General features: G+C 36.7%; 1 protein-coding gene across 4 annotated transcripts in view; it reads right to left on the reverse strand.

Moving 5' to 3' along the window:
• rasa3 (RAS p21 protein activator 3) overlaps positions 1 to 17,633 on the reverse strand; it is a 55,588-nt gene extending 37,955 nt beyond the window's left edge. For all 4 annotated transcript variants that reach the window (XM_009305235.4, XM_009305232.4, XM_009305229.4 and 1 more), the window contains exon 1: positions 17,479 to 17,633. In XM_009305235.4, the coding sequence (XP_009303510.1) occupies positions 17,479 to 17,533 (55 nt within the window). In that variant the 5' untranslated portion in view covers positions 17,534 to 17,633. The remainder of the gene's footprint in view (positions 1 to 17,478) is intronic.
• Positions 17,634 to 18,602: the final 969 nt, after the last annotated feature.

An 18,602-nucleotide genomic window follows, 5' to 3' on the forward strand; every position in this document is an offset into this window, starting at 1 on the left:
TTCTTCAAAATGAATACAGCTGTGATAAGGAGCTGAGGGTATTTATAGTGGCTTAGGAATCGTCTGATTGGTGAATAATCAATTGAATAATGCGGAACCAGCCACAAGCAATCATAAGCATGTGATCCTCTCCACATTAGTTTATAAATGAACTTCACTTAATGTAAGGAAAACAATGTAAACACTCTCTCTCAAACACACACACGCACACACTCCCTCACTCACACACTAATATTTACTGTATAAACACACATATACACTCTCTCACACACTCAAACACACACACACGGTCATAATCCCCCAATTCAGAGTGACCTGCGAGCTGTAATCCAGTCAGGATCAGTGTGATTATGTGCGCAGCAGGAGCTGACCGGAAACAGAGACGCTTCCAGATCTGAAATGTCATGCATGGATCAGATTATCATCACGTCAGCAGCGTCGCTCTGCAGCATCAGAGGCGCTTCTGCTCACACTCACACCACCGTCAAGATCACAAACACTGATTTTACAGAAGCAGTGAGTTGCGACTTCCTGCTGAGGTTGATGGACACACACTGTCAGGCGTGTCAGTGGGGCGATGAGGGCGTAACAAGACACCAGTTCATTCTGTGGAAACACACACCACAACACACCCAACTTCCTCCCAAAGTGATGCATTCTTCCTGCTGCAGTGCCACAGACACACGTGTGTGTGTATACAGTGGAAGTATGTGTGTGTGAAAGAGTAGAAATATGTTTGAGAGTGGGCATATGTGTGAGACTTTGTGTGTGTGTGTGTGTGTGTGTGTGTGTGTGTGTGTGTGTGTGTGTGTGTGTGTGTGTGTGTGTGTGTGTGTGTGTGTGAAAAATTCAACATATGAGATTGTGTGTGTGTGAGAAAGTGGACATATGTGTGAGATGTTGTGTGTGTATGTGTGTGTGTGTGCGTGTGTGTGTGTACACTTTTAGGACATATACGTATGCAAACAGGGATGCCGTACTAGAACCAATTAGATAAGTTATTTAGGAACACCTTAACAACCACCTAGATTAAACTAGCAACTCCATAGCAACACCAGGAGACAATCTACCAACCAACCAGAGTGCCCTGGCAACTGTGTAACACGCACATCATAAACAGAGTCGATAACACACAACTTATCCCTGACGCAACAAGCCTTCACCCCACAGAAAAACAGCAAAACAGGAAGTGCAGCCGTCCATTCCTGGCATCTGCTTCCTCTCAACATGAGGACGAGAGAGACTGAGAAGATCAGCAACTTATGTGAAATATTACATTTCTGTTTATGTGTGTGTGTGTGTGTGTGTGTGTGTGATATTATTCTCCATCTTAGTGTCGTGATTGAGCAATAGCGCTGCAAAGATGTGGCTAAGTGGTTAGCACTGTGACCTCACATCAAGAAGGTCTCTGGTTCGAGTCCCGGCTGAGTCAGTTGGTGTTTCTATGTGGAGTTTGCATGTTCTCCCCGTATTGGTGTGGGTTTCCTCTGGGTGCTCCGGTTTCCCCCACAGTCCAAACACATGCGCTATAGGGGAACTGATCAACTAGATTGGCCGTAGTGTATGAGTGTGTGTAAATAAGTGTGTATGGGTGTTTCCCAGTCCTGGGTTGCAGCTGGAAGGCCATCAGCTGCGTAAAACATATGCTGGAATAGTTGCCGGTTCATTTCGCTGTGGTGACCCCTGATGAATAAAGGGACTAAGCTGATAGAAAATGTGAAAATTGTGTGTGTATGTGTTTAATATATGATCGCATGTATCAATGACTGTAAAAAATATGGACGACGCGACAGCCCTTTTTCCCATTGAACGCCTTGAGGGCAAAACGCCTGCTTGACGGGCACAAACTGTCGCAAAAGACTGCTGAAATTGGAGCCAGACATGCGCAGAAGGATTGTCTGATGGAGCCAGAGGAGGAGCCGCGAAAATGAGCAGAGTCGAGCTTCCAATCAAACGCTTTATGTAAAATCAACTACGCCCCCCGAACTTCTCAGCATGCGTTTGCTGTCATATCAACACAAATGGATGTAATAACGTTAACAAATATGAGGGTTTTATATATTCAATCGCGCCAGCTCCAGGCCGCAGCGCATAACTTACTCGCGGCGTCGCGGGCTGATTCCGGCTCGCATGCGGCAGCGCCTGCTCGCTCGGCCGCCGCATCAGGCTCGATTGACTCGGACTGGAATCGGGCAGTGAGTCCAGGCATCCGGAGTAGGTCCAGCAGAGGTAACATTAGTCAGTCTGAGCTCTAAGAGATAAGTCTCCGGCAGGCGAGAATCTAGCCGGAACTGTGTTTTGCTATCTGGGTGGCTAGGCGTGTATCAGCAAACTAATAAAGCCCGAAAAAAGCCCTGAACTTAGCGAATAAACAGTGTTCCACCAGGATCATGTATGTCAGAAACTATAGTTTACTGCTGAACTCATTTTGTCATGGTAAAATAACACAGAAATCGAATAATAACATTTCAGTCTACTTCAGTCTCCTGCCGAAGCTCAGACGCCGCGCTTTGAGAAACTGTCAATCACAGCTGTGTATCACGATGACACGCCCAGCATTAAATTACTGCTAAAAACAAACTGTTTACACAAATGAAGATCTGCACCTATTTCAGCACAATAACCAGTGCCTTAATCCACCAGAACTATCTTTCGGGACATTTTATTGCAAGTGTAATATTTTTTTTTATTTGGGCTCAAGTCTCCTTCATTAACACGGAGGAGGCGGGCTTTATGACTTGTACTGCAGCCAGCCCCCAGGGGGCGATCTAACGGCCGAAACCTTCACTCAAACGTAGGCTTGCGGCACACTTGGCATGTATGCGTGTGTGTGATTGTGAGTGTGTGTGTGAGCACATGCTTGTCTCCATGGTGACAGACTCACTGCAGGATCTGCTTCCTGTTTGGAGCTCAGCAGATGATGGCAGTGAGTGTGAAATTGAATGTGTTTCACAAAGACAGAAATATCCCTCTGCTGTACTGCGCCATCTCTACATCTGCAGCCACTGGGAGGAGAAGCTCAGGTACAGCTCAGACGACTCTCCCTTTAGTTAGTTAGATAGTTAGTTAGTTTTAGTTAGTTAGTTAGATACTTTATTAATCTTAAAGGAAATGCAGTAACAGGAGAATCATGTAGACTTCGGTTCCTCCTGTTTGACCCCATATTTGAGTTTGTCTTTACGTACACAGCAAACAAACACAGTACTTGAAAGAACTCATGAACCCACCCACCCACACCCACACACACACACACACACTCCTCAAACAAAAACACACAGAGTAGGCGGTGAAAAGTAAATCACAGTCACAGGAAATGAGGTCAGAGAGAAAGAGATGGAAGAATAAACAGAGGCTGCGTCTCAATCAGCACCCTAGCTCCCCAGGCTGTTCGTCGGTAGGACGTGTGCAAAAATTCAGGCACTGGTAAGGGCACTAATGAGCTTGGCACACTACACACCAGGACACACTCCCTACATTCATTCATTTTCTTTCGGCTTAGTTCATTTATTTATCAGAGGTCACCACAGTGGAATGGACCAGCAGCATATGTTTTACGCAGCGGATGCCTTTCTAACTGCAACCCAGTACTGGGAAACACCCATACACATTCATTCACACGGGCCAGTTTAGTTGATCAGTTCCCCTATAGTGCATGTGTTTGGACTGTGGGGGAAACCGGAGCACCTGAAGGAAACCCATGCCAACACACGGGGAGAACATGCAAACTCCACACAGAAGTGCCAACTGACCCAGCCGGGGCTCAAACCAGCAACCCTCTTGCTGTGAGGCCACAGTGCTAACCATTGAGCCACACTCCCAACATCAAAACTGGAATTTATAAACAACAGCAGAATGAATATTTATCATGTATAAATTATTTGAGTTTTTAAAAGAACATTACAGCTAAATAATTGTATATTTTATAAACCAGAAATATTTCAACCCTTAAACAATAATAAACGTCTGCTAAATGTTTCCTAACCAGTACAGCTATGTTTACACAAATGTTAAATAACAGATTCTTTTTAGTAAAATGTCTTTTTTTGTCGTTATGTTCACGTGACTCATGTTAAGAATGTCCATTAATGGTGCATACAGTAGTGCGCATCAATGCTTTCAACAATATTACATATTGCATAATTCCTATTATGGATAACATTAAATGTGTACCAACTTAATTATGATTTATATTAGCTTAAAGTGCTTCAGCAGATGAAAATTTCTGTGAATGTCTGAACTGTATGCTCACACACACAAACACATACACACACACACACACACACACACACACACACACAGATCAAATGCTTCACTGTGACCATTTACAGTTGCTGGACAAACGGCTCTAATAACAGACACAAGCACTGAAACTCTTCATACACACAGATAAAGAAAGACAGAGATAAAGAGACAGAAGAACAAGTAACAGAGAGAAAGAGAGAGAGAGAGAGGGAGAGAGAGAGAGAGAGAAAGAGAGAGAGAGGAGCTGCAGCAGGAAATGAGGTCGCAGGAAAGGAATTCCGACTTCATCCAACATGTAGTTTAATGTACGTCTCTAAACATGAGCGTTAGTGGGACACGAGGACCTGCAACATGCTGGACTGAGTTTAAACACACACAAGCATATGCACACACACACACACAAACACTCATTTCTCAATCTGAAACCCTTTCTGCTCACTGGTTTGCACACCATGTTCTGTTATGAGGCACAATCATGACGAGATGCGTTTGATGTGGAATCAAGTCGGAAAAAACAGTAACAAAATGTGCAACTATATGTGAGCAATTCGAAACTGAAAGACTGCTGTGGAAATGTTCATTTTTATTTAGAAATTGCTAGTCGATTCCCTAAACAATAATAAAGAAATGGCGCACTGAATTGAAGACATTTCTTGTTAAATGAACTTGTTTCATATATAACCTGTTTTATACATTCATTCATTCATTGTCTTTTCGGCTTAGTCTCTTTATTAATCAGGGGTCGCACCAGCGGAATGAACCGCCAACTTATCCAGCAAATGTTTTACGCAGCGGATGCCCTTCCAGCTGCAACCCATCATTGAGAAACACCCATACGCACTCATTCACACTCGTACACTACACCAAATTTAGCTTACCCAATTCACCTACATCACATGTGTTTGGGCTGTGGGGGAAACCGGAGCACCCAGAGGAAACCCACGCCAACATGGGGAGAACATGCAAACTCCACACAAAACACCTACTGACCCCACTATGACTTGAATCAGTGACCTCCTTGCTATGAGGTGATGATGCTGTTAACCACTAAGCCACCATGTTTCCCCTTTCCATATAATAATCTCCTATTTTTAGACATACCCAGATTTTCTTAATTGGGCAGCTTTAATACATGATCATTTTTCTTGTGACATTATAAATGCAGGCCGCAGAAATCTGACTGTTCACAAACAGGTTTCTCAAACACTGTGATGTTAAAAACAGCTATCTGAGAGTCATGGGGTGAGATTTACACGAACACCCAATTACTGTCAACAAGCCGGAGCATCAAAACAGGAAGTGGGTGTAGAGTTTCAAATGGCATTTCCTTCACAGGCTTGAGAGTGAAACCAAAACACACTAATGAGGATGAGGAGGATGATGCCCACTGACTTTATATGCAAAATTACAAACGCATTCAGATGTTTGTTTCTCAATCCTGAGTGCCATACACTGAAAAATGACACTTTGAACTAACTTTAAAAAAACAATTTTACCCTTAGAACAAAGTTTAATCTTGCTTTGGACCTTGCTTTGAATTACAGTAATTTATAGAGCTAAATTTATGAATTGCCCTTAAAATGTAGTTTTGAAACTCAAAAATGTATTGTAATATTAATCTAAATATATTTATTTTATTTATTATTTTTACATTTTAGAATCTATTGAACTAATTGTTTAGATGAAGCCAGCTGTTCTGGCTTTACTGGTCCATAAAGCATGCAGTAGCAGTTATTTTGGATGTGCTCTGTTAACTCCTGAAGGACATGCACCTGCTTGCCCCAATGCATTCTGGGATCAGTTCCTCACCTGAACGTGTGTGGATGGTGAAAACATACAACGGCAAACTCATGATTTAAGTGTACATGAAAACACAGTGTAAACTGTTCACGGATTGTGAAACTGCTAGCCTAACGTCCCGGGGATATTAATGTTTTTCAGTTGGGATCCATCTTTCTCCTTGGTCTTAATCTTAATGGGAGGAAAAATACAGCTTATTTCAGTGCTTTTGTCACAAATTGGGTAATTATGTTATATGTGTTTTCATGCAAAAAAAAAAAAATACTATTAATATGTGTCTGAATTAGTTTGCACTATAGTGGTCAAAAGAACCTGTACTTCGGTATAACGTCAATCTGAATAATAACAATAATAATAATAATAATAAAATTAAATTGAAGGTAGCCCTACCAAGTTTTTACTTTCTTTTTTAGGGGCAATTAAAAAATGAAAGAAAATAAATAAATAAATAAATAAATAAATAAATAAATAAATAAATGTAAAGGTTTATTTTAAAGAATTAAATTAATTAATTAAAATATTTAATTAATAAAACTAATTGAGAGAAAATAAAAATAAACAACGTATTTAATAATAATAATAATAATAATACATAAATTATTCAATGAAGTAAATATTTTAAATAAATAATTTAACTAAATCAGTACTTAAATAAAATGTGGTTATTTTCAAAAAATATATATGTAGTCTATAATAAATGCCTTAATAGTTTTTTTTTTTTTCATTTAGTAAATATATGTATTACTTTATTTAGTAATTAAAGTATTTTCTATTCGGGCCAAATTAATTTATGCCAGTCTACCGAATACTGAAGATAGCGGCTGCCCAATACGCTAACAGGGATTTTGATCAGTCCACAATAAAACTCATTAAACTCACTACACTTTGATGATCTCTTCCAAAACCTCCCCACAAAATAACAAGACAAAACACTGAATGTTTCAGAAGTATTCCTGGCAAACTGGGAACTGAGTCATCATCCCCGCCGTCTGTGACATCACTTCCTTTGTGAGCCAGTTAGCATTAGAGGAAGAGCTGTGTATCATTAGAGGTCACTCACAACATCAGCCGACGTCTGGAGTCCTCTTGACCTTTGAGATGTTCATCACTGACAAACCATTTTTTATATATGTCACATTAATTTTAGTAACGAATTAATTACATTTATTTTCCTTCAGCTTAGTCTCCATTTCAATGGTCGCCACAGCGGAATGAACCAGAATGCAACATATGTTTTATGCAGCAAATGTCCTTCCAGCTGCAACACAGTACTGGAAAACACCAATACACACTCATTTACACACACACACTCATCACTACGGCAAATTTAGTTAATCAATTCCCCTATAGAGGTAGCGTTTTTTCGGGGGCCAAGATGGCGTCGCGCTAAGCAGATGCGAATGCACCTCGTGAGGAAAAAAAGCCGATAAAGGGTCAAATTATGTCCAGTTGGTGGAATGTGTAACGATATTAATCAACTACAGAGGCTGATGTGAATCCACCTTTAAATATTTAATGGGCAAGAAACGTACTAAAAGGAACCTGCATACCTCGTGGAATCTGGAAGGACGCCTGTCGAATGATTCATTAGACAAAAACATGGATGAATCCGAACACCTGGACTCTTCACTTGTTGCACATGATTACGATAAGAACTTTAACGATCCTTTATTTGCAACTCCCAGCAAAAGTCCACCGGGAAAGAAGAAAAAAGAGAGTGATGATGTGTCCCTTGCTGAGATTTTCAACGCCATCCAGTCCTTGAATTCTAAGCAAGATTCGGTTATTCAAAAGATTACTCAGATTGAGAGTTCCATTGAAATCACTACGGCTGCGGTGAACTCTTTATCTGACACTGTTAATCGACTTTTGTCAGATGTTGCCTCTCACGGTGAAAAGATCGGTAAGGCTGAATCATCAATACACCACATGCAACAGGAAAATACTTCTCTAAAGCTAAGAGTTGATGACCTGGAAAGATACAGTCGAAGATGGTGTTTGAAATTACTTGGGGTGAAAGAACGCGAAGAGGAAAACATTAGAACGACAGCTATTGGTCATCTGGCAAGGGTGGTCCCGCGGATCAAGGACAAATTGGAGGATGCTGTGGATGTGGTTCATCGTGTAGGCAAACAACGATCGGATGGTTCATCGCGTCATATCATTATACGGTTCGCGACAAGGAGACACCGCGACATAATTTGGATGGAAGCCAAAAGCTCCATATACCTCAGAGAGAATGGCCTACACATCAAAGAATTCCTCTCCAAATCGGACATTGAAAGTCGGAATAAACTCTGGCCTCTCGTCCAGGCGGCTCGAAAAGAAGGGAAGAAAGCCGGCTTTAGCGGTCCCTTTGCTGTCATTAACAACAAGAAAATCACTGCTAATCCAGCCGAATAAACTACAGCCTATTTGAAATGACACTCCGTTCTAATTGCACTGCAGGTTCGAATGTTTAAGCATATAATTGCCAGGTTTAAAATGTTGCCATTATTACAAGGGCTAATCGACCCATTTGACGTTCAGTTAATTCTTGTATTAGGTACTTATAGTAGCAGTTCTTAGCTAAGTTATTAACGTATTTTGAGTTTTCATTTTCTTAGCTTTTCTATAGCTATCTAGCTTAATATTATCGTTATTTTATTTGTGTTGTTTATTCAGTTATTGCATAACTTATGGACAAATTTAATTCTTTAAAAGTTATCTCATTAAATGTGCGGGGCTTAAGAGACATTACCAAACGAAAAGGTATATTTCTGTTTTGTAGACGTTATAATGCTGATTTTATTTTTTTACAAGAGACACATTCTTCAGATGATGACACAAAATTTTGGAAAGCCCAATGGGGTGATAGAATATTCTTCAGTCATGGATCAAATAAATCTGCTGGGGTTCTTATATTAATTCATAAGTTTAAAGGAGAAATTATTAATTCCAAATCTTCTACTAATGGTAGATGGATTATACTGACTGTTAAATCAGAAAATACCATATTCATCATCTGCAATATTTATGGATTTAATTGTCATACCGCGAATAGTTCTTTTTTTATTAATATTTCTGGTATATTAGAAAATATGCTTAGGACAACTCCAAATGCCAAGTTAATAATTGCTGGTGATTTTAATGAAGTTCCTGATAATGTTATGGATAGATTTCCACAGAAAACACAACATTGCTTTCAAAGTGGTAATATTATCGATGCACTATGTAAAAAACTTTGTTTAGTAGACTCATGGCGTTACTTTAATAGCAATGTACATGAGTATACATGGAGTAATGCTTCCAAAACCTTAAAATCAAGAATTGATTTATTTCTCATTTCTTCTGATTTATTACAATATATTCAGGACATCTCTCATCACTATGTACCTTTTACAGATCACCTTATGATTAACATGTCTCTGCAGACAGCTCGTAACTTAAATAGCCTTCGTGGGTACTGGAAACTTAACAACACACTTTTAGAAGATAATATTTTTATAAGAAATATTGAGGCTCTTGCCACTGATATATTTAATTCAGGGATGGGAAGCTTTGTCTCTAAATGGGAACTATTTAAATTTAAATCCAGACATTTAGCTATCAAAAGAAGTAAGGAAATAAAAGAGGCCAAAGACCATATGGAATCAGAATTGTTGGACAAAATTGATAATCTTTGGAAAGCACAAGCTCTTTCCCCGACTCAGGAGAGTGAACTATTTTCTTTACAAACAAAACTTGATGATCTATATACTAATAAGGTGAATGGGGCTTTTGTACGTTCAAGAGCTAAATGGATAGAAAAAGGAGAGAGAAATACAGCTTATTTCTTTGCCCTTGAAAAAAGAAATTTTAAAAGAAAATCTTTATCTGCATTGCGCATTAATAATATATTATGTGAGGACCCTAAAATAATTTCAGACTATGTTAGCACTTTTTATGAAAAACTGTACCAATCAGATCTAAATTTGGATGTAGGTAACTCGTTTACTAGCAATATAGAAAATTATATTCCTGTAATAAATGATGACTTTAAAAATATATGCGATTCTGATCTTAAGAGAACAGAATTGCAATTAGCTCTCCGACATTTAAAAAAAGGCAAGAGTCCAGGGCCTGATGGACTTTCATGTGAATTTTACCAACAATTCTGGTATATTTTAGAAGAGCCAATTTTATTAATGTTTAATGAATGTATTAAAAAAAAGGAATTAACCACAACTATGAAACAAGGCTTAATCTCCCTAATCCCTAAACCAGATAAGGATTCTTTAGAGATTGATAATTGGAGACCCATTACCCTGTTGAATATAGACTACAAATTAATTGCATTGGTATATGCCAAAAGATTAAAATCAGGGCTAAACCAAATTATACATGAATCTCAAACGGGCTTTATGAAAAACAGACATATCAGTAACAATATTCGTTTTATTTTTGATCTCCTTGACTATTCGGACCAAATTGATTCAGGGGCTCTAATATTGTTTTTAGACTTCTGTAAAGCCTTCGATACAATTGAACATAGCTTTCTTCTTCATTCACTGAAAGTATTTGGATTTGGTAACAATTTCATTGATATTATAGAAATGTTTTATAAAAATATTAATAGTTCTATCATTTTAAATAAAGGAACCTCTAAAAGATTTGAAATTTGTCGTGGTGTACGCCAAGGCTGTCCAATCTCACCTTTTTTGTTCCTATTAGTTGCTGAGCTACTTTCTATTCAAATTCGAAATAATCAAAATATTAAGGGGTTAAAGATATTTGATAGAGAAATCAAACTTTCACAATTGGCAGATGATACAGCGTTGTTTCTGAAAGATAAATACCAAATTAAAACAGCCCTAGAATGTATTTCCAAATTCACAAAATCGTCTGGTCTAAAATTAAATCTTCACAAATGCGAAATCTTATTCATACATAATTCTATGGACTTATTTATTGAAAATATTCCTGTTAAAGACTCTGTGAAATACCTTGGAATCTTTATTTCTAAAAATAATACTGCTTGTGAACAACTTAATTTTGTGTCAAAAATTCAGAAAACTAAATTTATTTTAAATAATTGGCTGCAAAGAGATCTTACAATTTTTGGAAGAGTTTTACTATCCAAAGCTGAAGGCCTATCTAGACTTGTTTATCCTGCTCTTTCTATGCATGTTAGTGATGACATTTCCAAAAATATTAACAAATCCTTCTTAGATTTTATATGGAAAAATAAACCACATAAATTAAAAAAGGACGTTATATCAGGTAAAAGAGTAGAAGGTGGATTAGAGATGATAGATTTTTTTGATATTAACAATACATTTAAACTTAATTGGTTAAGAAATTGTCTAAAATATGAAAACTCGATGTGGTTCTTTATACCTCAATATATCTTTCAGAAGCTTGGAGGGCTGTCTTTTCTCCTGAGATGCAATTATCTTCCTGGAAAATTGCCACTGAAATTGTCCAAATTTCACCAGCAAGTATTATTGGCTTGGAAAATTTGTTTTCAGCATAACTTTTCTCCTCATAAAGTTCTCTTATGGAATAATTATCTCATTACCTCTAGAAACAAATCTTTATTTTTACATAAATGGTATCAAAGAAACATATATTTTGTTACAGATTTGTTCTATGATAATGGAAACATACTATCTTATGAAGATTTTATGAGGATACATAACTTTCCAATTCCTTTTAAAGAATTTCACCAAGTGGTTAAGGCTATTCCAGCTGGCTTAATACAACTAATTAATAATCACCTTTCTTATGGAGGCGTTAAAAAGATACTCCCAGAATTAAAAATTGACGGTGTTGACATACTTTCTCCATCATATAATAATAAAAAAATTAGACAAGTCTTTCAATCTAAACACAAAATATCCCCTAGAGGGAAATATTATTGGAATGAAAAAATTATTAATATTAATTGGAAAGCTACCTGGTCAATACCCTTTAAATTTTGCCTTTTAAATAAGGTTAAAGAAGTGCACTTTAAAATACTTCACAAAATGTATCCTTGCAAAGCAACTTTATCTAAATTCATGGATATTGAGAGTACTTGCACATTTTGTAATATACACGAGGAAGACTTATCTCATCTTTTCTATAACTGTGATGCCTCTCGTAAATTTTGGAATGATGTTAGTGACGTGTTATTTGGGCAAAGAAATGTTAATTACAGGCTATCTTTAAAGGATGTGATTTGCACTTTTTCACACACAAAAAGAACATTCGAGTATGTTGTTAACTTCTACATTTTACAAGGTAAATATTTTATACATAAACAGAAATTTGCGAAATGTGTACCAAAATGTAATATTTTTTTATTAGAAATGGAAAATCTGAAAAAGTCTCTAATGCAAATTAAAAACAAAAAGAATGATTTAATGTTAGTTTTCATGAAGGAATTTTTTTCTAGTTCTGATCCCCCGCTGTAGTCGATGAGTGTATCCTAAGTTATTATTTTAGTTTATATGTATAGAAGTATTTTGTAATATTTTTTTTTTTTTTTTTTATCTTATTTATTATTTTTTTATTTATTTTTTTTTCTTTTGCAATTTTTTATATATATTTTTTTCTCCTGTTATATATTACTTCATTACTTTTGATTATTGTAATTATAGTAATGTTTATGGATATAATATATATCTCAGTTGTTGTATTTTTACTTTATGTAATGTTTCAAAACTATAATAAAAAAAAAAAAAAAAAAAAAAAATTCCCCTATAGCACATGTGTTTGGACTGTGGGGGAAACCGGTGCACCCAGAGGAAACTCTCGCCAACACGGGGAGAACATGCAAACCCAGTCGGGACTCAAACTAGCAACCTTCTCACTGTGAGGTGACTTTGCTAACCACTGAGCCACCATGCCGCCTACCTATATATGACATATAATTTCTTATAAAATAAAATTACAATTCCAAATTAACATTTTTTTATTTGATCTGTATATGAAAGCAAAAAAATAATGCAAATGATCATTTTAATTATTATTTCTTAACAAATATATAAAAAATGAAAAGAAAAAAATAAAATACTTTTCCATTTAACATTAAACAAAAAGATATTTAAGAAAAAAAAGAATTATGATCATAATAATTCAATCATATTCTTATTATTAGTGTTATTAATATATTGTTAATACAAAATTATTATGTAATTACAACAATGCCAATATTTATGGCTGTCCCAATTTAGTTTAATTTCATAAAGCAATTCTGTTAACACATTTTTAAATCATACATTTATTTAATTAAACCACGGCCTTTACATTTTGATAGTTGCACTATTGTGTTTTCATCTTTTATTTGTATTAATATTGCATCCCTAATAACACTGATAAATAAACGGTATAAAACAAGACTCGTACAAGTAAAGAAGGAAACAGCAACACAAATTCACGATTCTTCACATGAACCTCCATCTGGTTTGCATTATCCCGCTGTAATATGGAAAAAAACAAGCAGCTTTGCGGACCACCAGCCAAATCAGGAAGTGATTGGGAACAGCTTCCTGTTTCCTGGTTGCTCCCCTTTCCAGAAGCTCCTGAGTGTTTCCTCCAGACACGAGCTGAGCTCCATCAGGAAACCCGGACACAAATTTAAAAACTAAACTGACGGAGCCTCCGCTTCCTTCCATCAACACATCTGATCATAGTCTGCTAACCGAGAATCCATTACTCATAGATAAACACCCCTAATGACACCACCACCAGACTGCCATTGAGTAAACAATGTAATCATGCAATTCATAAAAAAGTAAATGTAATCTGATTGCGAGTATTTCAAAAGTTTACAGTTTGAGTTGCATTAAAGTTTAAAGTTTGAGTTGCATTATGGGATGTTGATATCTGCTCTGTCCACTTTAGATGTTGTTAATTCAACTCTACAGTTTAACAAAGTGACTTTTACTGACATTTTAGTAGTTTAAAATAATAATATAATGTATAAGAAATAATATCTAGAGGAATAAGTCTGTAAAATAACAGAAAATGTGTTGCTGTTTATTACCAGGTTTTTGTAGCGTAATACACAACACCAACTGGAGCTGCACAATATATAATCTCAGCATCGATATCACAATGTGCGTATCCACAATAGTCACATTGCTGGATCTGCAATATCGAATCGAGATATAGTTGACTACACACATTGAAAACACACATTATTGTGGAGTAATTGCAAAGTTTAACTAAAAAGTTACCAAAAAATTTTTAAAGCATTCATGCACAAGAAATGAACATGTTTGTAATTTTAATAAAGATTAATTCTATTCGTGTACAGTATAAAAACACAATGAAAATGATAGTGTCATTATACATTTTATTATTCAAGTTACTTAAATACTATCAGACTCCCAGAAAACATTAGAGCAATTATTAAATTTCTAACTAGACTGCTTTGCTGTATTTACTGTGATTGGTTTATTACATTTTATGCATATGTGCTACAAACAAATTCTTTGCAAAAAGAGCTATTCAACTTGTCTGGTAAAATTATATTCAATATGCATCGCAAAAAAAAGTAATATCGCAGTTTGAGTTTTTTCCAATGTCCTGCAGCTCTAAAACCAATGCCACTGCAAACTACTTTACAACTTTTCAAGGTTAAAAGTTGTTTGAGGAAAGATGAAGATCCCATAATGCAGAAGCAGAAATAAAACGGGAAGTATAAAAAATACAAACATGAATCACAAAATACTGAAAATTAATTTACAGATATTGTTTTACAGTGCAGCTCTGTTTTCGTATTCAGTCAAAAAAAAAAAGCCCAGATATTTCACAAGCTAAAATGATTCTCCCGTATGGAGATTCAATCTCGGCAGCATTAAGAAAAGCCTTCATCGACGTTTTAAGAACAACTTATGCAACTGGACTCGTCGTGAGAGACCCATCTCTGCATCTGCTCAAACAAACAGACTTTCAGTTTCTTTAGGGTGTGACACGACACTATCGACTGATAAGATCAACCACAAACTAGATTTCACTTAGAGCTCATCCTGGTTTCCTTTCGATGTGTGAAATGCGTAACACAGAGCGGTCAACCGAGGCCAGACTAGAACTACCTCTCTAACTCTGGTGAAGCAATGTGGTTTAAAATAACAAATTGACTCGCAATCATTCAGGCCTCTCTGTTTTATTAAGAAACGTCCATGCAAAACTGAAGTCCAGTCATATTTATTTATATAACACATTTACCATTCACAACCACATCAGAAATCAAGTTTTTGTCTTGTTTCTTTAGTGCAAATATCTGAAAACTTCGTAAATCAATAAGCATTTTCTAAACATGCAGAATACATGCAGAAGATGTTGTCTTGTTTTCAGAAAAAAGAGTCAAAATTAGTTTTTCTTTAAAAAAAGAATAATCTGCCAAAGGGGCAAGCAAAATATTATTTTAAAGCAAAAACAACATTTTTTTGCTTACCATATTGGCAGATTATTATTTTTCTTAATTTTGACTTATTATTTGTGAAAACACATCAATAGTTTTTGCTTGTCTAGAAAATGCAGTTTAGACATTTTTAGATATTTGTACTAGAAACAATTTTTACATAAATAATTAAAAATAACCATGATTACATTAATTTTTAAACAACACCGTACTGATATTTTATATTCAGAAGAGTAAAGCCAATATATGAAGGAATTAAGCAGACTTTACAACCATAACAAGTGAAATCTATATATTCTGAGAAAGGGCTCTAAATGACAACATTTTTGCTTGAAATTTGGAAGAAATTTTACTTTAAAGATATTAAACATACCTAATAAATGCAAAGAAACTAAGAATTATGTTGTGGTGGAATACCACATTTATGATAATTACATATTAATTAAAATAAATACAGAACAAACAACATTATAAAATATTAATTTGGCATGATTTCAAACAAAATCAGCAGCTATTTCTCTAATAAAAAAACTAAATATTTATATGTTGTAATTTTAATTGTAAAATCAAGTATGCCACATTAATTGCCAAAATAATGTAGTTTCTACAGACTTAAAATGAACAGAAAAAGGCCTCTGAGAACAGCGTGAATGCTTTGGTAATTTCTCATCTTAACGAGCGCTACAATTAGTTATCACAGAAATGTGCATAGTCAACTTCTGGCTCAGCACATTCGACATCATCATGTTCACTGATGTTTGTTTTACAAGCAGACTGTGAGATATTTAAATAAAACAGTTTCATGGCTGCATATAAAAGTGTCCGACTGCACTGTGGTGGTGCATATGAAAATGAAGAGCAGGGGAGCCAAACACGTGCCCTCACCGAGCTGGAGCGCCTTTACTGTGCCCTACAGAGATTAGATTAGACCTGCAGCACTGCCAGCGTGTGTGTCTGTGTTCTGCTTTAATCTGAGTCACCGACACACACACATTCACTTCATACAGGAGAGCTGAGCAACACAAGAGAAAAACAGACACCAACACACACAGCTGAGGAAATAATGTGAAATTACAAATGTCACGCTTATAGAAAGTGAAAGAGACGAAGCATCCAGACTGCATCATCTCAGTATTTATCAAGTGTACATCAGTCAGACAATACTCAAACTGAGAACACACACACACACACACACACACACACACACACGCCGGTTTCTGTTTTATGGGCTCTCCTCCTCATAGCTGCACTGTTTCTAGTCTACCCTGCTCCCAAATCAACAATCATAGAAAACAATCTGCACTTTCACATTTTTCAAACACTTTTCCTCATTGAGACCAAAATAAAGTCCCCACAGGGTTAAAAAAAATACTGGTATTGCTATACTTGTGGGGACATTTGGTGCACACAATGATGCATATCATAACCACAGACACACACACACAAACACACAGCCATGGAAAGAAAATCACACGTGTTTATGTTTCTGTAGGAAACAATGATTTAATCAGCTTGTTTTACTTGTTGTTAAGCCTGTTTAAATGATTTCAGATTACCGAACGTTAATATCCTGACTAGATATGTTCTGCATCCACAGCTGGACTGAAACACACACACACATCTGTCACACACACCAACACACACACACACACACACACACACACACACACACACACACACACACACCAGCAGTAAAATGTGTCTGCATGAACGCACAGCGAATGATAGACATCTGAAGGCTGAAAATAAAGGATTAGTGAAGGAACAGACGCAGATTTGAGGGCTCGAACATCGCGCGTTTTCAGTCATCTGGATGTGCAGATATTAGCGAACTAACCGTTAAACTGAGGCGACATTCAGACTACAAATATCTGCTTATCCACAATGTAAAACCAAATAAATGCTACGTAAATATCTTTACTGGCCTCTAAATTATATTTTTTAACATTCATATCACATCCATCTTCTATAAAAATCTCTCATTCTCACAATAGGCGCTGCGCGCGACCGTGTAATTTCAGTCAGAATGTGTGTAAACGGTGTCGCGCGGCTCCAAAACTCACCGATTTTAATTTTGACGCTCTGGAAAACCCGAAGCCCTTCTTCTTCGACCGCCATGCTCGAGCTCCAGATGTTTTCCGCTTCTCCGTCCGTTCTCCGCCGCTGTGGAGACTCTCCGTCGGTCTCAGTACTCCAGCGCGCGGTGACTCACCGAACTGAACGCGCTCCCGCCGCGGACGCGACCGTTCCTCTAGGAGGCGGAGTCTAGACGGATTTATCGTGTTCTGATTGGATGAAAGAGGGTTGGGTCAGGAAGGGGGCGAGGGCTGTCACAATACACCGCGTCGCGTCAGAATCAGTTTTCGTCGCGTCGCGCTGATTGCAGTCTAGACGAGCTGATCAAAATCGTATAAACATTTAATTAATCGTCACCGAATAGCAGATCTGTCGGTCATTTTTACACACTTTAACTTTTAACAACTGCTTTCACTTTTGCCATTTTGCTCTTTAAAAACTACATCCCCTATTAATATCATGGGAACCTCTTCTTATTAAATAAATAAGCTCTGTACTATAAGTGTCAGTGCAAAACTGTCTTTCTGTTTTGGATTTGGCTTGAGTCTGTACTATAAATAACACGAGTGTGGTTTTGGGGACAGGAGTCATCCTCGCTGAAGGCCTAACCACACAATCTGCCCTGGCTGATGGGAAGCAACATGAGAAATCTCTGATTATTTGAGCCTGCTTTAAAAGATGCGGCATGTTTCCATCATGTTATTGAACATTAGTTAGGCATGATAAAAAGGACATTATTAACCAACTTAAAAACAATTCTGTCTTTTTTTTTTTTACTGCTAAATTCATAAATTATCCTCAAATTATAGTTTTGACTTGGCTGAAAATGATGAAAATGGATGGATGGGTGTAATTTGTTGCATATAGTTTATTTGTTTCCCTCAAAGTACAATTTAACTTTGGTTTAAACTTTAAAATGTTCATTCATTCATTTTCTTTTCGGCTTAGTCCCTTTATTAATGAGGGGTTACCACAGTGGAATGAACTACCAACTTGTCCAGCATATGTTTTACACACATGAACATGCAAACTCCACACAGAAACGCCAACTGACCCAGCCGGGGCTCGAACCAGCAACCTTCCTGCAGTAAGGTGACTGTGCTTACCCACT

The sequence above is a fragment of the Danio rerio genome, chromosome 1 (genome assembly GCF_049306965.1).
Source record: "Danio rerio strain Tuebingen ecotype United States chromosome 1, GRCz12tu, whole genome shotgun sequence".
In the NCBI taxonomy this organism is placed as follows: Eukaryota; Metazoa; Chordata; class Actinopteri; order Cypriniformes; family Danionidae; genus Danio; species Danio rerio.